Raw genomic sequence first — 17,676 nt, 5'->3', positions numbered from 1 at the left:
AACAGTGAGTAGACTTTAGCACTGTATAAGAAGAACAGTGAGTAGACTTTAGTACTGTATAAGAAGAACAGTGAGTAGACTTTATTACTGTATAAGAAGAACAGTGAGTAGACTTTAGCACTGTATAAGAAGAACAGTAAGTAGACTTTATTACTGTATAAGAAGAACAGTGAGTAGACTTTATTACTGTATAAGAAGAACAGTAAGTAGACTTTAGCACTGTATAAGAATAACAGTAAGTAGACTTTATTACTGTATAAGAAGAACAGTGAGTAGACTTTATTACTGTATAAGAAGAACAGTGAGTAGACTTTAGCACTGTATAAGAAGAACAGTAAGTAGACTTTAGTACTGTATAAGAAGAACAGTAAGTAGACTTTATTACTGTATAAGAAGAACAGTGAGTAGACTTTATTACTGTATAAGAAGAACAGTGAGTAGACTTTAGCACTGTATAAGAGGAACAGTAAGTAGACTTTAGTACTGTATAAGAAGAACAGTAAGTAGACTTTATTACTGTATAAGAAGAACAGTGAGTAGACTTTAGTACTGTATAAGAAGAACAGAACAGTAAGTAGACTTTATTACTGTATAAGAAGAACAGTGAGTAGACTTTAGTACTGTATAAGAAGAACAGTGAGTAGACTTTAGTACTGTATAAGAAGAACAGTGAGTAGACTTTAGTACTGTATAAGAAGAACAGTGAGTAGACTTTATTACTGTATAAGAAGAACAGTAAGTAGACTTTAGCACTGTATAAGAAGAACAGTAAGTAGACTTTATTACTGTATAAGAAGAACAGTGAGTAGACTTTATTACTGTATAAGAAGAACAGTGAGTAGACTTTATTACTGTATAAGAAGAACAGTGAGTAGACTTTAGTACTGTATAAGAAGAACAGTAAGTAGACTTTAGTACTGTATAAGAAGAACATTAAGTAGACTTTATTACTGTATAAGAAGAACAGTGAGTAGACTTTAGCACTGTATAAGAGGAACAGTGAGTAGACTTTATGACTGTATAAGAAGAACAGTGAGTAGACTTTATTACTGTATAAGAAGAACAGTGAGTAGACTTTAGCACTGTATAAGAAGAACAGTGAGTAGACTTTAGTACTGTATAAGAAGAACAGTGAGTAGACTTTAGCACTGTATAAGAAGAACAGTGAGTAGACTTTAGCACTGTATAAGAAGAACAGTGAGTAGACTTTATGACTGTATAAGAAGAACAGTAAGTAGACTTTATTACTGTATAAGAAGAACAGTGAGTAGACTTTAGTACTGTATAAGAAGAACAGTGAGTAGACTTTAGCACTGTATAAGAGGAACAGTGAGTAGACTTTATGACTGTATAAGAAGAACAGTGAGTAGACTTTAGCACTGTATAAGAAGAACAGTGAGTAGACTTTATGACTGTATAAGAAGAACAGTAAGTAGACTTTATTACTGTATAAGAAGAACAGTAAGTAGACTTTATTACTATATAAGAAGAACAGTGAGTAGACTTTAGTACTGTATAAGAGGAACAGTGAGTAGACTTTATTACTGTATACGAGGAACAGTGAGTAGACTTTATGACTGTATAAGAAGAACAGTGAGTAGACTTTATTACTGTATAAGAAGAACAGTGAGTAGACTTTAGCACTGTATAAGAAGAACAGTGAGTAGACTTTAGCACTGTATAAGAGGAACAGTGAGTAGACTTTATGACTGTATAAGAAGAACAGTGAGTAGACTTTAGCACTGTATAAGAAGAACAGTGAGTAGACTTTATTACTGTATAAGAAGAACAGTAAGTAGACTTTATTACTGTATAAGAAGAACAGTGAGTAGACTTTATTACTGTATAAGAAGAACAGTGAGTAGACTTTATGACTGTATAAGAAGAACAGTGAGTAGACTTTAGCACTGTATAAGAAGAACAGTAAGTAGACTTTCAGATTCAGTAATTGTATTGGTCAGAACAAATGGAAATTCAGTTTGACTATTATTGTCCACCTCAGCATAACTACTAGAACTATAACGGTTTAGATATAAATACAGATAACAAAAAAGATAACATTGGAAAGATTACTCTGCAGTGTGCGAAAGTAAACTTCTTAAATTTATTATACAAAGGTATTTTGTAGGTTAAAGACTTTTATTTGGTTTAAACCTTTCAGCATAGAAAATGTCTTTATTAAACCAAATTAATTTTTATTGTCTTTAGCGGCCCCCGAAAGGGGAAAAGACGCTATTAGTTTTGTGCGAAATGTCTGTCCGTCTGTCCGTCTGTCCGTCTGTCCCGTTTAGATCTCGTAAACTAGAAGAGATATTGAAAATCCGACATCACAATATTTTAGACCATTCAAAGTTCTGATGCAACGGCTACTTTTTTTTTTCCTGAAAGCGAAAATTCTAATTTTTTAAAATAAATTATGCAAGCAGTTTTTTATAAGAAAAGCTAATTAGTATGCATTATATGTTAGACCTAATTTAAGACAAATAGTAATCTTATAAACATCATTTTCGTGAACATTTTTTCTAAATAGCGGAAATTTTTTGTTTTTGTTTTATTGAGGATTTGAATATGAGATTGAGCCTTTTCAAAACAATTAACTTATTTAGTTCGAACCGAGGGTCCCGGGTTCGAATCCTGGTGAAGACTAGGATTTTCAACTTCTGAGTCTACCCAGCTCTAATGGGTACCTGACATTAGTTGGGGAAAAGCAAAGGCGGTTGGTCGTTGTGCTGGCTACATGACACCCTCGTTAACCGTAGGCCACAAAAACAGATGAACTTTACATCATCTGCCCTATAGACCACAAACTAGTTAGGCCAGGTTCACATCTAACTTTACATTCACTTTCACGTATCCTTTGATCTGCGGGACGGTTGGGGCACTACACAAGATCTGTTAACCTTCTTTCTCCATTCTTATCTCTCATTTGTCTTTGATATAATTTCATTCGGATGTTCTTTCTGAAAATATTGAAGCCTACCTGGGTCTGGGTGGACCACTGGTCGTGCGGTTTGCGCGCTGGACTGTCGTTTGGATTTATCGACGATCGAAGGTTCAAACCCTGACTGCTCCCATCCCCCGTCGTCCTGCGGGAGGTTTGGACTAGGAAGTACACTTCAACTCTGAAGGATTATCCGAATTATGTAAAACATTTTACTTCGGGGGCCGATTTTGAGTTTGTGTTTCCACACAAACTGTCTTTTGTAACCTTGTTTACTATTGAAAGTAGTTAAATCTTCAAGTGCAGCGGTACAATGGAAATAGAAACAAACATTTTGCTAGTTGTAAACACATACTTAGTCTTACACTGGTAACAAATATCAAATAACTTTCATATAAAAGTCTCGTCCACGAATACTAAGTTTGCTACTGAAAACATAAATGTATTTGTAATTTGCTGTCATTCTATAAATCCAAATTCTTGTGCAGTTATGTACTGAATCGAGGAGACATAGGTTTGGGTTCGAATCTTTAGAACTGTAGCAAACGATCAAACGAGGAAGCGACGAGGCATGTAACACAGCAGCACAAGGGTACGTTAGGTCTTGAAAAAAGATGGTGAAAACAATTTGGCCCTAATGAGGACTCGAACCACAGACCTCCTGCCTGGCAATATAGAGTAGCACCGTTGCAGTTATCAAGTTACATCTGACTTTACCATAGAGGTCCCCCAAAAGAGCCTTAAAGTCAGAAGAGTTATCAAGATCTGTATCGTCACCATTGGTCACGTGGATCGAGACCAATCTGCATATCAGGCCTTAACACTGACCGGAGAGGTTACTTGTGACGTGGCTACGAGCTATTGTTCTCCACTGAACATAGGCTACCTCAAGCTCGCTCTCACCCTTCACTCTCTACAAGATTTGAAATCAAAGAGAATTCAGTGACTGTTTCTACAAAATATACATGTCTGGATTTGGCTTGGTGGCTGAGTGGTGAAGCGCGAGAGTTCCCGGGTTCGAACCTCTGTGTAGACTGGGATTTTTTATTCCGAGATTTTTTAGACGCACTGAGTCCATCCAACTGTAATGGGTAGCTGATTTAGATTGAGGAAAATAAAAGTCGTTGGTCGTTGTGCTGCAATATTAGACCCTCATTAGCCGTTGGCCATAGAACCAGATGAACTTTACTAGCATCTGCCCTATAGATCGAAAGGTTTAAAAGGGAACGCTGCAATCCAACCAAACAACGTAACTATCAAATTCGATCCATCCAGTGGCGTAGCTAGGGTGTTGGAAGGGGGAGAATTTGAAAATCCCCCTCCCCCACTTGAGGGAGGGCCCCATATGAGTGTTCCAATTTTTTATTACATTAAATATTAAATATTACGCCATTATCTCGTGTCATGATGTCGAATTTCAAAATGCAGGGGCCCTCAAAGAGTTTAAGCCCCACGGGCCCCCAAATGATGGCCAATTCCTAGCTACGCCACTGGATCCATCATCCACCTCTCTTCTGCTCACTTCTCTAATTAGTCAATCATCTTTACCATGTTTACACTTCAAAACTACAGACACGTGACCAATGTTGTGTAGCTTGAGATATACTACACCGCAACAACTTTAAATTACATCGCTACAACTTTAAACTAAGCGCTACAACTTTAAACTACACCGTTACAACTTTAAACTACACCGCTACAGCTTTAAACTAAGCGCTACAACTTTAAACTACACCGCAACAACTTTAAATTACACCGCTACAACTTTAAACTAAGCGCTACAACTTTAAGCTACACCGCTACAACTTTAAACCACCACTACAACAACTTTCTTGCGAAAGTTCCAAAGGATTAGAACAACCTCTTGGTTAATTGTTATTTTAAAGTGATTCTTAAAAAGTTAACGTTATTTTTTCTCATTTTTTTTTATGGAAGGAGGATTTTATATTTACAAGAATCGTAAGCTAAATATTACATTTTATTTTGGACAGGAACTCCGCTATGGCTGCTGTTACACGTAGCGCCCATCCGGAACGAGAAGGACCAGGTGGTACTCTTCATGTGCACTTTCAAGGACATCACGGCGCTGAAGCAACCAATCGATGATGAAGCTGGAAAGGGTAACATTGTCAAATACAGATATAAGGCTCATAAATCTATACATTATACAAGTCTGAAGACTTTATTGGCTTTATAAAGCCGGCTTAAAGGATCAAGATGCCTGGTGCTGAGTTACTAGCGTTATAAATGAAGCACCCTAATGTTGGCAATCATTTTTTTTTTAAATCAATAAAAAAAAACTCGCTTGTTTCTTTAAATTTGTAAAATAGGTTTTTTTTTTTTTTGCAAAGTTTCTTTGTCCATTTCGTTCTTGTAACAAACTTAATCAAACATTAGCCTAAGGCTATTTCATTCTTTCTCCCCCTCAGGTTTAAGTAAGTTTGCCAGGCTGGCCAGGTCGGTCACTCGAAACAGGTCAACGCTGCTCCAATTCTCTTCCCATCAGCCCAGCACAAAGTTTGACAGTTCCAGACCGTCGCAGCTCGCCAATGTAAGTGTTGGGCTTGAAAACAAGGGGAATAATTGATAGGCAATCACACCTGTAATCTGATCAGTGGGAGGGTGGACACGGCAATTCGAGGTGGCTTGAATCAACTTAATTTTTAGTTTTCTGCCCCCGTATTTCAAACCGGCATTTCCAACAAATTAAAGAATCGATAATTGAATTTCAAGCAACATTGTAATCTTACATATATAGGAATGTTGAATAATAGATAATGGAAAGTTAATTTAAGAAATGTCTTTGAGAAGGGGAAATAATGCAAATGTATATAGAAAATGTTTATATTGTCCTTTTATTTCAGAGTTTCTCACAAACTTTCTCTTAAGGTTTTATAAGGTTCCATTCGTTCGCCCTTGCATTTATTCATATCTCTTTCTCTTCTTTCCCCACCCTCACTGTAATTTAACTCTCAATTAACAGGATTTTAAAAACTAGAATCTAAGCAAAGATTGTTGTTATTAACTTAATAGTGAAAATCCATTATAGAATGTCTATGATACATTACAATCTTATAATGGAAAGAACGTTAGTAAATTATAAGATAAGAGAGATAAGATTACAAAACTGAACTACATGATTTCCTTTTTATCTGTTGCCCAGATGATGAACCTAAGCGCTGATGTATTGCCTCAATACAGACTTGAGGCCCCAAAGACCCCTCCCCACATCATTCTGCACTATTGCCTCTTTAAGACTGTCTGGGACTGGGTCATTCTGGTCTTGACCTTCTATACTGCCGTCATGGTGCCATACAACGCTGCTTTTAAGGTCAGTTGAGCGAAATGGTTAATATGTGAACAGTAAAAAATAAAAGAACAGTGCTACTCTGGTAAATTACCTGGTTGTCTAAAAAAAACACAACTCTTTGCTGTTCTTGTTGTGGATATCCTTTTCTGTTGTTAGTGTGCATGTTGCAATGTCTAGAATTGTTGTATAAATATGTTAGGTTTGTACGGGTTAATTTTTCTGCTGTCACGACTAGAAAAAAAATGGGTTGAAAAGAAAATGCAATTTTCAGTTTTGTTTTAAAAATATGTATTTTGAAACTTTAAAACTCTGACAAAAGAAATGTTATATTATGTTTCATTTTTACAAAGACTATATCAAATTTTTTTTTTTGGTCAACTCGTCTAGTACAAACCGTCTAGTACAAACCGTCTAGTACAAATTGTGTACACGTTTTTTCTCCCACTTCCCATTCTCGGATTAAGTTGAAACTTTGCACAATTCTTTTGTCCCTAAAAAATGAATCATAAAAGCTTGAATTAACTCACAACTCTGAGTTAGAAAATTATTTATTGGTAATTATTTAATTTTGTTTTTAAATAGAAAAGGGAGATAATTCTTGTGTTTAGAGTTAAGAGTATACTGTGCTTTCCCTTTATTAAGCTTATTTTAAGTATTGTTTACACATTGCTCGTATATCTAAAACTGCTGACATGTCAGTAGGGGGAATGACTCTCAGTCAAAACACTTAATTGCGTGTACTAAAATATGCATACAAAGTGGTGTCTGGAAATTTAGACTTTTTGACACCGGGGAATTTAGGCACCCTAAACTTTAGGTCCATAGCCTAAGGATAAAATATACGTAATTTTTTAAAAAATTATCTTAAAAATTAAAGTCTATATTAAAGAGTGACTAATTTTCCGGTTGCTAATTTCCACCTAGTCAAAAGTCTCAAATTCACTAGTGCCTAAATTTCCGGTTGCCTAAATTTCCGGGTGCATAAATGTCCGGTGCCTTAATTTCCAGTGCCTAAACTTCCTAGATTCATACAATTGTCATCAGGCCTTTCATATTAGTTTGTTCATGTGATATGTTCAAGCTGGACCCTACGTTAGGTTGAATAACCGAGTGAAAGGTCCTCGGTTCATGTCCCACTTATCCTTCTGTCACGATTTCTTCAGGTATTCTCACACTATTTTAATGTATTCCCAAGTTTCTAATTGACGTGCGTGCCTGCTCGTTATGTCACAGTAAGTTAAATCGACTTTGTGCTTATAAACCTCTCAGATCAAGACCATGGACCAGCTGCCTCTGCTGGTCATAGACAGCATGGTGGACGTGGTCTTCTTCGTGGACATTGTGCTCAACTTCCACACCACCTTCGTGGGCCCCAGCGGGGAAGTGGTCTCCGACCCCAGGATCATACGGATGAACTACCTCAAGAGCTGGTTTGTTATCGACCTGTTGTCCTGCTTACCTTACGACGTCTTCAATGCATTCCAGTATGTTGATAATGTAAGTCCAGAGCAAAGCGAACATAAAATAAACCTTCTCGGTGATTCTAGTTTAAGTTTATTCTATAAGTTTTAGTGTTTTAGTATTTCTTGTAAATAGTTTTTAAAACTATCGTTTAAATATATATTGTGTTTGTTAAAATTCATATAAAAGTTTGTGTTTTTGGGATTAAGGTGCCTGCGATTCATGTGAAAAATGAAGTAAAGCTCATCTTTTTCATTGGCCGAGGCGGGGGGTTATATTTTTAACGAACCATTGAAAAGTCTGTTTCGTAGAATCGGAGGGGCAAGGCGCCCCCTTTATCCTTTCTAGCAATGAAAGAGATTTCTCTCAGAGAACAGGCGTGGACCGCAAGTTCTTCCCCCCGTGTCTGAAGTTTATACCATGACTTTGACCATTACTGGACTTAGGTCGTGCCATTGTTGTGGGAGTGTCTGCCTTCAGACTTCAACGTACCAATCGCCTTTACTTCCCCCAACGCTAGATATCCATTACAGGTATGTGGACTAACGGGCTGTCCTCACCCTTCACAAAGTTAAATTTTCTTTATCCGGATTTCAAGACTCCTCGGTTCAGAGGTTACCACGCCCCATTTTAGCAATGAATAAAATAATAATCGAAGCAAATAATAAAAACAAAAGCAAATGAAAATCACCCTAAAAAGAAGAAACAGGAAAAACTAACAAAACAATTTTAAAAACAACGAATAATTATGAGTATTTGTTGGTGAAATCGTTTAAGTTCAAAACAAAAAAATGAGATCTCTGTTGATTTCTTTCCACTGTTTCCATTGTTTCAGTAATGTTACAACAATCAACCCAAGCCACAGATATTCAGCAATCAAACAAAGGACAATCACAAACAAAACCTTACACATAACTTCAGCTTTAGACTGATTCACTGTGTTCCCAGCATTCATTGCGTCTGTTCTTTTTTCTTTACTAGATGTTTCCGCTTTTATTTGTATTGTTTGTCTAGACTTGACTGGATGTGTCAATGTGTGGCTTCTGCTCCTTTGTCTCACACATAGGGTTTATTTTTTAAAAAATGTTTACAAATCAAACAAGAACATAAAACAAAAATGCTATTTAACTTTAGTTAGGCCAATATAAGAATACGCATTCTCGGTTTAGGATTCTTTAACTCAAGAAAATGTAGAGAAACTAGAACAAACACAAAATAGAACAGTGAGATTTATAACAAACTGAATATTCAAATTTGACTAGAGTAACACCTTTAGTAAAATATCTAAATTTAGAGGCACTTCAGAACAGATGAATAAACAGTTAAGTAGCTATAATACATAAAACACTGAACCATAATGTACAATACAAAAACAAAACCTAATGAAAGACATAAAGATAGAGGCACATTTCTTATCCCATACTCTAGAACAAGTTCGTACAAGTGCTCCTTCTTCCCTAGTGCCATTAAAGAAATGGAATGGTGTTGCCTGAATCTGCTTGGAAAACCAATGACAAGTGGCAGAATTTAAGTCATTTGTTAACACGTATGACTAGATTGACACATAAAATAACGTCTGTAATCTATAGGATAAACATACAATGGAAGCTCGTTTTTTTCCACATAGTGTTTCTCACATAATATACTCTATAATGTACTTCCCACACAGACTTACATTAAAAGCTAGTTAGCACCATATTTTTAGGCAACCATTAGGCAACTATTAGGTAACTAGCATTATCAATAAACTACACGCCATTAGATAGATCGTACGTCTACAAGTTGCTAGCATATAACTCATTCAACTATAAACAACAAGATGCTCTAACATATCATGTTATCAACAACTCTCTATTAGTCCAACATGTCATGAATGATCCTCCCTACACGTCACTAAGGTTAGACTCAGACAGACACACCTGTACGTCTGTCATAAATACAATTATGTCACGTTGGCCTTCCAAAACCAAGGAGTTGCGAGTTCGATATCGGCTGTAATGGGTAAGAGCTAGTGTTGGCCACATGAACCGCGGGGTCTGAAAGGAGAAACTTTTACCCAGTCCAGCAGAATGGTTCGGAATCTGTTATTTGAAACTGGTTCAATATTTTGTTGTTCTCTAAATGTAAATAGAGGGATGCGTAGTAGAGGCCAAGTACGCTTGAACTTGCCTTGGCTATCTATGAAGGGGTCTCGAGGCTCGACACCCGACTCGAGCAGAGTTGTGTTTTCTGAGCGCCTAAAGGAAGCACGGAAAAACCTTCTCCCAGATACCCCCTCCCACACCGGTCCACAAATGAGATTGGACCATAGCATGCTATAAGCATGAAAGTAGCGCTATATATAAGCTATAATTTAATTTTCATTTTTAATTTAATTCTTTTCTTGTCTTTCAAGGGCATTAGTACTCTCTTTAGTGCACTCAAAGTTGTACGTCTGCTGAGACTGGGCCGCGTGGTCAGGAAACTGGACCATTACCTGGAATATGGGGCAGCCATGTTGGTGCTGCTCATTCTGGTGTTCATCCTCTTCGCTCATTGGTTCGCCTGTATCTGGTACAACATAGGATGGTCTGACCTGGTCAACGGAGTGGACTATGGCTGGCTGCCTGTCCTAGCTAATACTACCAAGGTAATGAACTGGTTTGATTTTGAAGTCATAAAAGTCAAAAAGAAAAAAAGATTTATGATAAACGAGAAGAGTAATACATTGTCAATTGTTGAAATTTGAAGTACTAAAACAAAAATTCCCTAAATCATTTGACATACTAGAGAAAATCAATAGTACTTTTAAAATATCAATAACCTATTGGTACAATTGTAGCTGTAGATCCTAAATGCTAAACTCATTGGATCAGATCATAGGTTCAATGATCCATTCTTCTGGTGTTGTTTTCCTTTATTCTCAGCTGTGTACTTTTGGCACTCAACAAAGAAAAATTCGTACACAACTTGAATCCTTTGATCTGGCACAAGAGCATCTTAACAAGTTGTGTTGCAGCTACAACTAGATGCCAGTCAAATGATTGCTAGTATATTTTCTTTGCTTGGTTTTAATATATTTAGCACCTTTCTTGAATCCTTTGCTTGTGACTTTCCAGTTCGAGTTTAAAGTTGGCAGTTCCATTCCTTTGTTCTTTGTTAGGAGCATTCTACCAATCATAAAGAAAGTCTTAGTTTTCTAACTCATTAGCTTTTTTTTTTTTTTTTGGTGTTTTTCTGTTGAATTCCGTCAGACTACAAAGTGAACAAGAAACAGAACAATATATTTTATTTACCTAGCCTGTTTCGCCTCTTTGTTGAAAGCCCTCAAAATCAGGTTAATCGGAAAATTTTGTGTGCCGAATAGATAAAAAATAGAGGCCAGGACTTCCGAAATATTTGACCTGCTACGCTTCTGAATGCTTTGATTTAAACAAAATAAGAGTTTTGTATTTTTAATCGTCACACATATGTACTAGTTATGATGTTAAAATGGGTTTCTATCCTGATGCTCCCCAGCAACCCTTCATAGCGCCCAACAGTACAAACAATGACGACCTGCTTGGGGGGCCAGGTAAAGAGCTGAGGTACCTGACTGCCCTGTACTTCACCTTGTCCTGTATGACAGGTGTGGGCTTCGGCAATGTGGCGGCCAACACCCAGTCTGAGAAACTCTTCTGTGTCTTCATGATGATCATAGGAGGTAAGTAGGATGGGGCCACTGAATCAGACTTATGTCCCCTGCCGCATTATTACAATAACACCTCCTATTTACACAACATAGAACCAGACCTATATATATATATAATATCAGGTGACCGAGCCTCGCTCGGATGAATAATTTGTGAAGGAAGGATATATACCCGAAGTAATTTTGGGAATATTGTTGTAATTACGAAAATGAACGATCGGGTAAATACTCAATCCAAAGAGTTGCTTTTTCGTTCTGTCAGTTCTCAATGTAATTGTACATGGCGATTTGAATAGAAAGTCCCCCCAACAGTAGGCCTATAGAAAACCACAGCTCACGTCTTAACGTTTTACATTGCTTCTTTCGCGTAAAACTATTGGGCTATTGTTGTAATTACGAAAATGAACGATCAGATAAAGACTACTAATCTGAAGAGTTGCTTTAGTGTTCTGTTAGTTCTAAATGTAATTGCACATGGCGATTAAATATAAAGTCTCTTAAGTCCTCCTATAGTCTAGACCAACCACATCTCACATCCGTCTTATAGTTTTACAATCCATCTTTTGCGTAAAACTATTGTAGGCCTACTATTATTGGCTTGGAAGAAAGTCTTTGCAGTGTTACTTCTCAGATGGTAACGTTCAGACATTTAATTATGGAATTAGTATATATTCATTATGGCTTTAGTACGAAACATCAAGTGACGCAAATCTCTACGTTATAGGGTAAAACAGGCACTTTGTGACAAAGTAAAATGGCAAATTTTTTCTTAATAGACTTAAATCATTGCATTAGTTTTCTAAAGAAACGTTTCCGTGGGGCACCTCTGTTACGCCGAAAAATATGTTCGTCCCCCATACGGGATACGTACCCTGCCCAGCCTGACTGTCGGACTATAAGAAGTTCATACCGTCTTTTGTCATCCATCCATCCATCCCAGTGGTGCTACAGCCCGTGGAGGGATATGGCCTGCTTTTACAGATCTCTCCATTCAGATCTCTCCTGGGCCTTCCGTCAACACGCCCTAACTCCAAGCTTTTTACCGAGGTTTATAATTAAATCAAAAGAGGCTGCAGCGTACGCAAACTTGTTGACCGCTAGATGGATATCATGTTTAGTGTGAGCAAGTAAGGCGCAGAGAAGCTGTGTTATGACCATTTCCTTTGTTTTGGTACAGGACAGTAGACACCGAAGCATGAACACATGGTAATAACTCACCAGCAAAATAATAATAAGGCTTGTCTTCGAGTCCGAAAATCAATGAGGATTGCAGCTGTGACCTAAATATTTTGCCACAGACAGGGCAAGCATAACCATTGTCCGCGGTGATCGATTAAGATTTTCTTTTAGCGTCTGCGTCTGTCCTCGGCAGCAGATTTTAGTTTGGTCTCAAATGTGTATCCGCGTCCTTTGTATAGATGGAATTCTTTAAGTCCGACAGTTACGCAGGACAGAGCAGTATCCTGTATGGGAGACGAATCTCAGACGAACGTATGCCAAAGGCAGTCTTTTTTGGTGAGCTAAAAAGTGGTCGACGTAATACCGTAACGCTTAAAAGACCAGTTTAGGCGCAAACTTGCCTTAGCTGACATAGAAGAGAGCACAGAACGAGACAGCTGGAGGTCACCAGCAAAATAAACAACAATGTAAAAGGTATCTACACCACTCTACGCAATTAAAGAGTAAACAATTTATTAAGCACTTAAAACACAATAACTAATCATACATCGGCACATTTAATTTCATTACTTTTCTTTCATAGTTCTATAATAAATCAATCTACAGTAAGATGGTGCGCAAATGTATAATTAGTTCTAATGGTTCTTTAAAACTCGTTCTTGTTTGCAAAGAAATATTTTAGTGTACTGCGATAAGCCTAGTGACGTAAGCAGCGTTTTTCCCGTTTACGTCATGGAAAATTTTCATTCATAAAACATTCTAGCCAAAATTAATTTTTCGATAATGAGGCATTTTCAAACCGATATAACGGTCGACCTCGAGTTTTCCCGATGTGGCCAATGAGTTGAGAAATTTTTTCTCACTAATATGCACATACCTTGAAATTTTAAAGAAAATCGTTAGAGCCGTTTTTGAAATAAAATTTATATATATATATATAAATATATATACATACATACATACATACATACAAGGATTGCTCGCTTAAGAGTATAGGATATATATATATATCTAGATCCTTTACCACTTCAATAAATGTCGTTTTTTTTCATCCCTAACCTATATAACATACAAGTTAATGTTAAGATATCGTTTCATAATTATTTTTTTAATTTTTAAATACATAAAAACAAAATCAATCTAGTTAAATGTACGTAAGAGGACTAAAATCAATAGACGTGAATTATTTCGATCTAGGATTTCGCAGCAATATCTTAATGGAAACTATCAGGAAATGGCTTTATTTCATGAATTTGCGTGAATATATAGTTCTGTGATTAATACATAACAATCTATATCTATAGGTCTGTGAGTTGACCAATCGTGGATAAGAATTGTTTCCGTTTTCCAGTCTAGATATAATATATATAGGTCAGTGAGTGAGACATTTTACAATGTATTCTTCAACATTATGCGTTCCGGGATTCGTATCTAACACGTTTGTTTATCTAGGCAATAGTTGAGCTCACATGGTGTTTGTTCATTTCTGATCTGCTTATTATTGGATATAAAGAAAGATAAATAAACTTTGGGAAAGAAAACAAAAACTCCATTTGGGAATAAAATGGAATTAAAACAAACATTGTAATACAAAGTAAAAACAACTTTTGGAATTCGAAGATTCTTAATTACATATTTTCATATAATAGATTATTACTAGGAGGCCTACATATCTTAACCAGTTGTGACAAAGCTGTTTCAGCCTGTGATGAAAGAGGGGGGGATATATAATTTCCGACCAGCTTGTAACGGACAGCATCAATGCCTAAACTTATTGAATTCAGTGGATATATGATCTCTGTGGCTTCAATTTTGTACCAAGGCTGGACATCTAAAGTGGCAGGAAAGCATCTCTTCATGGCCCGTAGTTATGACGTTACAAGCTTACACAAGAACCAGCTAGACCGAGACCAATCGTCAGAGAGGGCCTGAACACTCGCAACGTCACAACCTATGGGCAGTTGAAACCTATAGCTCGTTGCCATTTCACTGTGGCAGCGAGTTATTGGTCTCTAACGTGGTAGACCACTTCATTTATCTATAGTATCAAATGACGCCTCTCTTACAAGGGAATTTGATAAAGTCTAGCCAGGACCAGTCTTGCTTTTGAACGTCTCCAGGCGAGAGTTTAACGGAATAAATCGCTCATACAAAAATCAGTGTCTGCCAATCAGTGGTTCTCTCAACCCTTCTATATGGATCTGAGACATGGGTATTATACAAAAAGTGACAAAGATTACTTGAACGCTTTAAACAAAGATGCTTGTGCTCCATCATGGACATACGGTGGCAAGACCACACTACAAACAGCGATGTCCTTGCGAACTCCGATTTGGACAGTAAAGAGGGACTTCCTATGATCCGACTGTGCGACAGGTCAATGTATAAAAATCTTCACAAAACATGTTATTTTAATTAATATTTTTCCATAGTAAAATATAAAGATAATCCATTTCTCTGGTCAAAAAAAGGAACAGTGTTTTTTATAAACGAAGTCACTTAATGAATTATTTCTTTTTTTATATATATTATCGCTATTTGTCCATCTTGACCTTTTAGGCTCCCAGATCTAGGATTAAAGCTGGAATGTTGGATGCTGACTAAAAGCACGTGACTTGATCAAACAACAGATCTGGCTATTACTTCCTTGATTATCGGTTAACATAACTATATTACACTTACTTCAGACACACACACACACACACGCATGTTCCATGTTTACACACACACACTCGTTCACGTTGGACACGCACACACACACACACACACGCTCATAACGGATTTATTTTCGTCTGCACCAACCAATCCCACCCCTCCTCACGCTCTTCTATTTTCGGCTCTCCTAAATCAATAGGACATCAACATTGGTCAGTGAGTTGTTTAGGTCAGCTTTCAAACTTCGTAACTCATTCACACTTGACGCTTCTTGTTTTGAAAATGTTCAACTCGGCAATATCATATTGAAATCAATTGGTCTTGTTTTTTGTTTTTTTTTGTTTTTCTTCGCGCGAAACCTGATCCTTCTAGCATTAGACTAGGAAACTAAATTTAGCCTGAAGACAATCTGTTTCTTGAACCTTCATCGTGTTCCTAACAGATACAGATAATTGATAGTTATTTATAGCTGTACATTTGTCTGTGCACTCAATGTATGTAGGTTAGGTGTCTTGTGATCTGTATACACGAGCCTTTACGTTGTAATGAGGACTTTTTGTTACGTGAAGACATTTGTTGCATGAGGACATCAATAAAGCAGTCTTAGTCTTAGTCTTAGTCTAACATAAAGACATTTGTTACATGGAGACATTTGCTGCATAAAGACATTTATAACATAAAGACATTTGTTACATAAAGACATTGTTGCATAAAGACAATTGTTACATGAAGACATTTGTTGCATAAAGACTTTTGTTACATAAAGACATTTGTTACATGGAGACAATTGTTACATAAAGACATTGTTGCATAAAGACAATTGTTACATGAAGACATTTGTTGCATAAAGACTTTTGTTACATAAAGACATTTGTTACATGGAGACAATTGTTGCATAAAGACAATTGTTACATGGAGGCAATAGTTACATGAAGACATTTTTTACATGAAGACATTTGTTACATTATTATTATATTATTATAGCTTTTATATAGCGCTACTTTCATGCTTATAGCACAGAGCGCTTTTGGTCCAATCTGATTAGTGGACCAGTGGGGGGGGAGGGGGTATCTAGGAGTTGGTTTTCCGTGCTGCCTTTAGGCGCTCAGTAAACACAACTCTACCCGAGTCGGGTGTCGAACCTCGAGCCCCCTTCTAGGTAGCCAAGCCAAGCCAAGTCTCGACCACGCTTCCCACATGAAGACATGATGCAGTAATTGTTCAACTTTTGTTGTTTTCCTCTATTTGGTTTGTACTCTATAAATGTTTGTCTATACTTTAAAGGAGGAACATTTAGCATTTATCTTATTTGTTATACCGTAGAATGTCCTTAAAATAGACCCCAACGGCTTTGTCTGCACTAGATTTGTCTTGTTTTCTTCACAAGTATGCTTTAAAATGTAGTCGATGTATATTTAATACAAGTTTTTTTTTGTTTACAATATTCACAGTCCTGGGAAATCTCAACAATAACATAGGAATGGTCCCCAGGATAATAAATCAGTCGATGACTTTTACATCATCTGCCCTATAGACCACTAGGTCTGAAAGGGGAATTTTTACTTAATAACTTACTATCCACAATTTGTCTCTAATGAAAAGAAATTAGACATTAATTAATGTGAACTAAATAAATACCACATATGCACTACATAAAATGTATAAATTTTATATTGATAAAGAAGCAAAGCAGTTTTTACGTTCTAATAATAAACATGATAGAAAAATGACCCCTACAGAAATGAACTATATTTAATATCCTCAGGAAAATTACTGTTCTCAAGAGACCTTGTTTTAGTGGGTACAGTTTAAAAAAGAGAATTACAATGAAATTTCTTGACCCTATGTTAATTTCATTCTGAAGTCCCAGAATCAATGTAGTAGCGAAAATTGCATAATATTTGTTTTATTATACTGGGGACAATGCCTATGTTATTGTTGAGATTTCCCAGGACGAAACATATACAAATTGAACTATGCCAATAGTTTGATAAGCAAAAGGAATAAAGCCAGGTCATCTTCAGTGAGTTCTTCTTCTGACAAGTTCAGAAAAGTTCTTTGGTTATCTGGATGTGGAGGACAGGTTCAAGAGTTCAAAAGAAATTTCATTTCATCAAAAAAACTGTGAATGCACTTCAACAGACAGTCTTTTGGGCATTTTAAAAACAACGCTCCAGATGTTGAATGTTCATGTCTCTGGCCAGTAGGACGAGCATCTGATGAACAGCGCTATCTGCCTATTGAGATGACCGAATTGGTGGAAAATAGATTTTTTATAGTCTGAACATCAAGCAAAAAGATAAAAGAAAACAATAGCTTTGAGACAAACACACACTCCATGAAAACAATAGCTTTGAGACAAACACACACACACACACCAAGAACTGAGTTTTTCGTAAACGTCATGAATCTCGGTGAAGACTCTGGGATTTTTAATTCCGGGATGTTTAAGGCTCCTCT

General features: G+C 36.7%; 1 protein-coding gene across 1 annotated transcript in view; it reads left to right on the top strand.

Annotated features, from left to right (window-relative positions):
• LOC106075381 (potassium voltage-gated channel subfamily H member 1-like) overlaps positions 1–17,676 on the top strand; it is a 193,952-nt gene that overhangs the window by 156,188 nt on the left and 20,088 nt on the right. Inside the window, exons 3-8 of the mRNA XM_056023610.1 lie at positions 4,933–5,061; positions 5,371–5,492; positions 6,105–6,272; positions 7,521–7,748; positions 10,108–10,341; positions 11,211–11,394. Coding sequence (XP_055879585.1) covers positions 4,933–5,061; positions 5,371–5,492; positions 6,105–6,272; positions 7,521–7,748; positions 10,108–10,341; positions 11,211–11,394 — 1,065 coding nt within the window. The remainder of the gene's footprint in view (positions 1–4,932; positions 5,062–5,370; positions 5,493–6,104; positions 6,273–7,520; positions 7,749–10,107; positions 10,342–11,210; positions 11,395–17,676) is intronic.

Source organism: Biomphalaria glabrata, chromosome 3 (assembly GCF_947242115.1).
Source record: "Biomphalaria glabrata chromosome 3, xgBioGlab47.1, whole genome shotgun sequence".
Taxonomy (NCBI): Eukaryota; Metazoa; Mollusca; class Gastropoda; family Planorbidae; genus Biomphalaria; species Biomphalaria glabrata.
The sequence above is the reverse complement of the archived record's forward strand: the minus strand, read 5'-3'. Positions and strand labels throughout refer to the sequence as shown.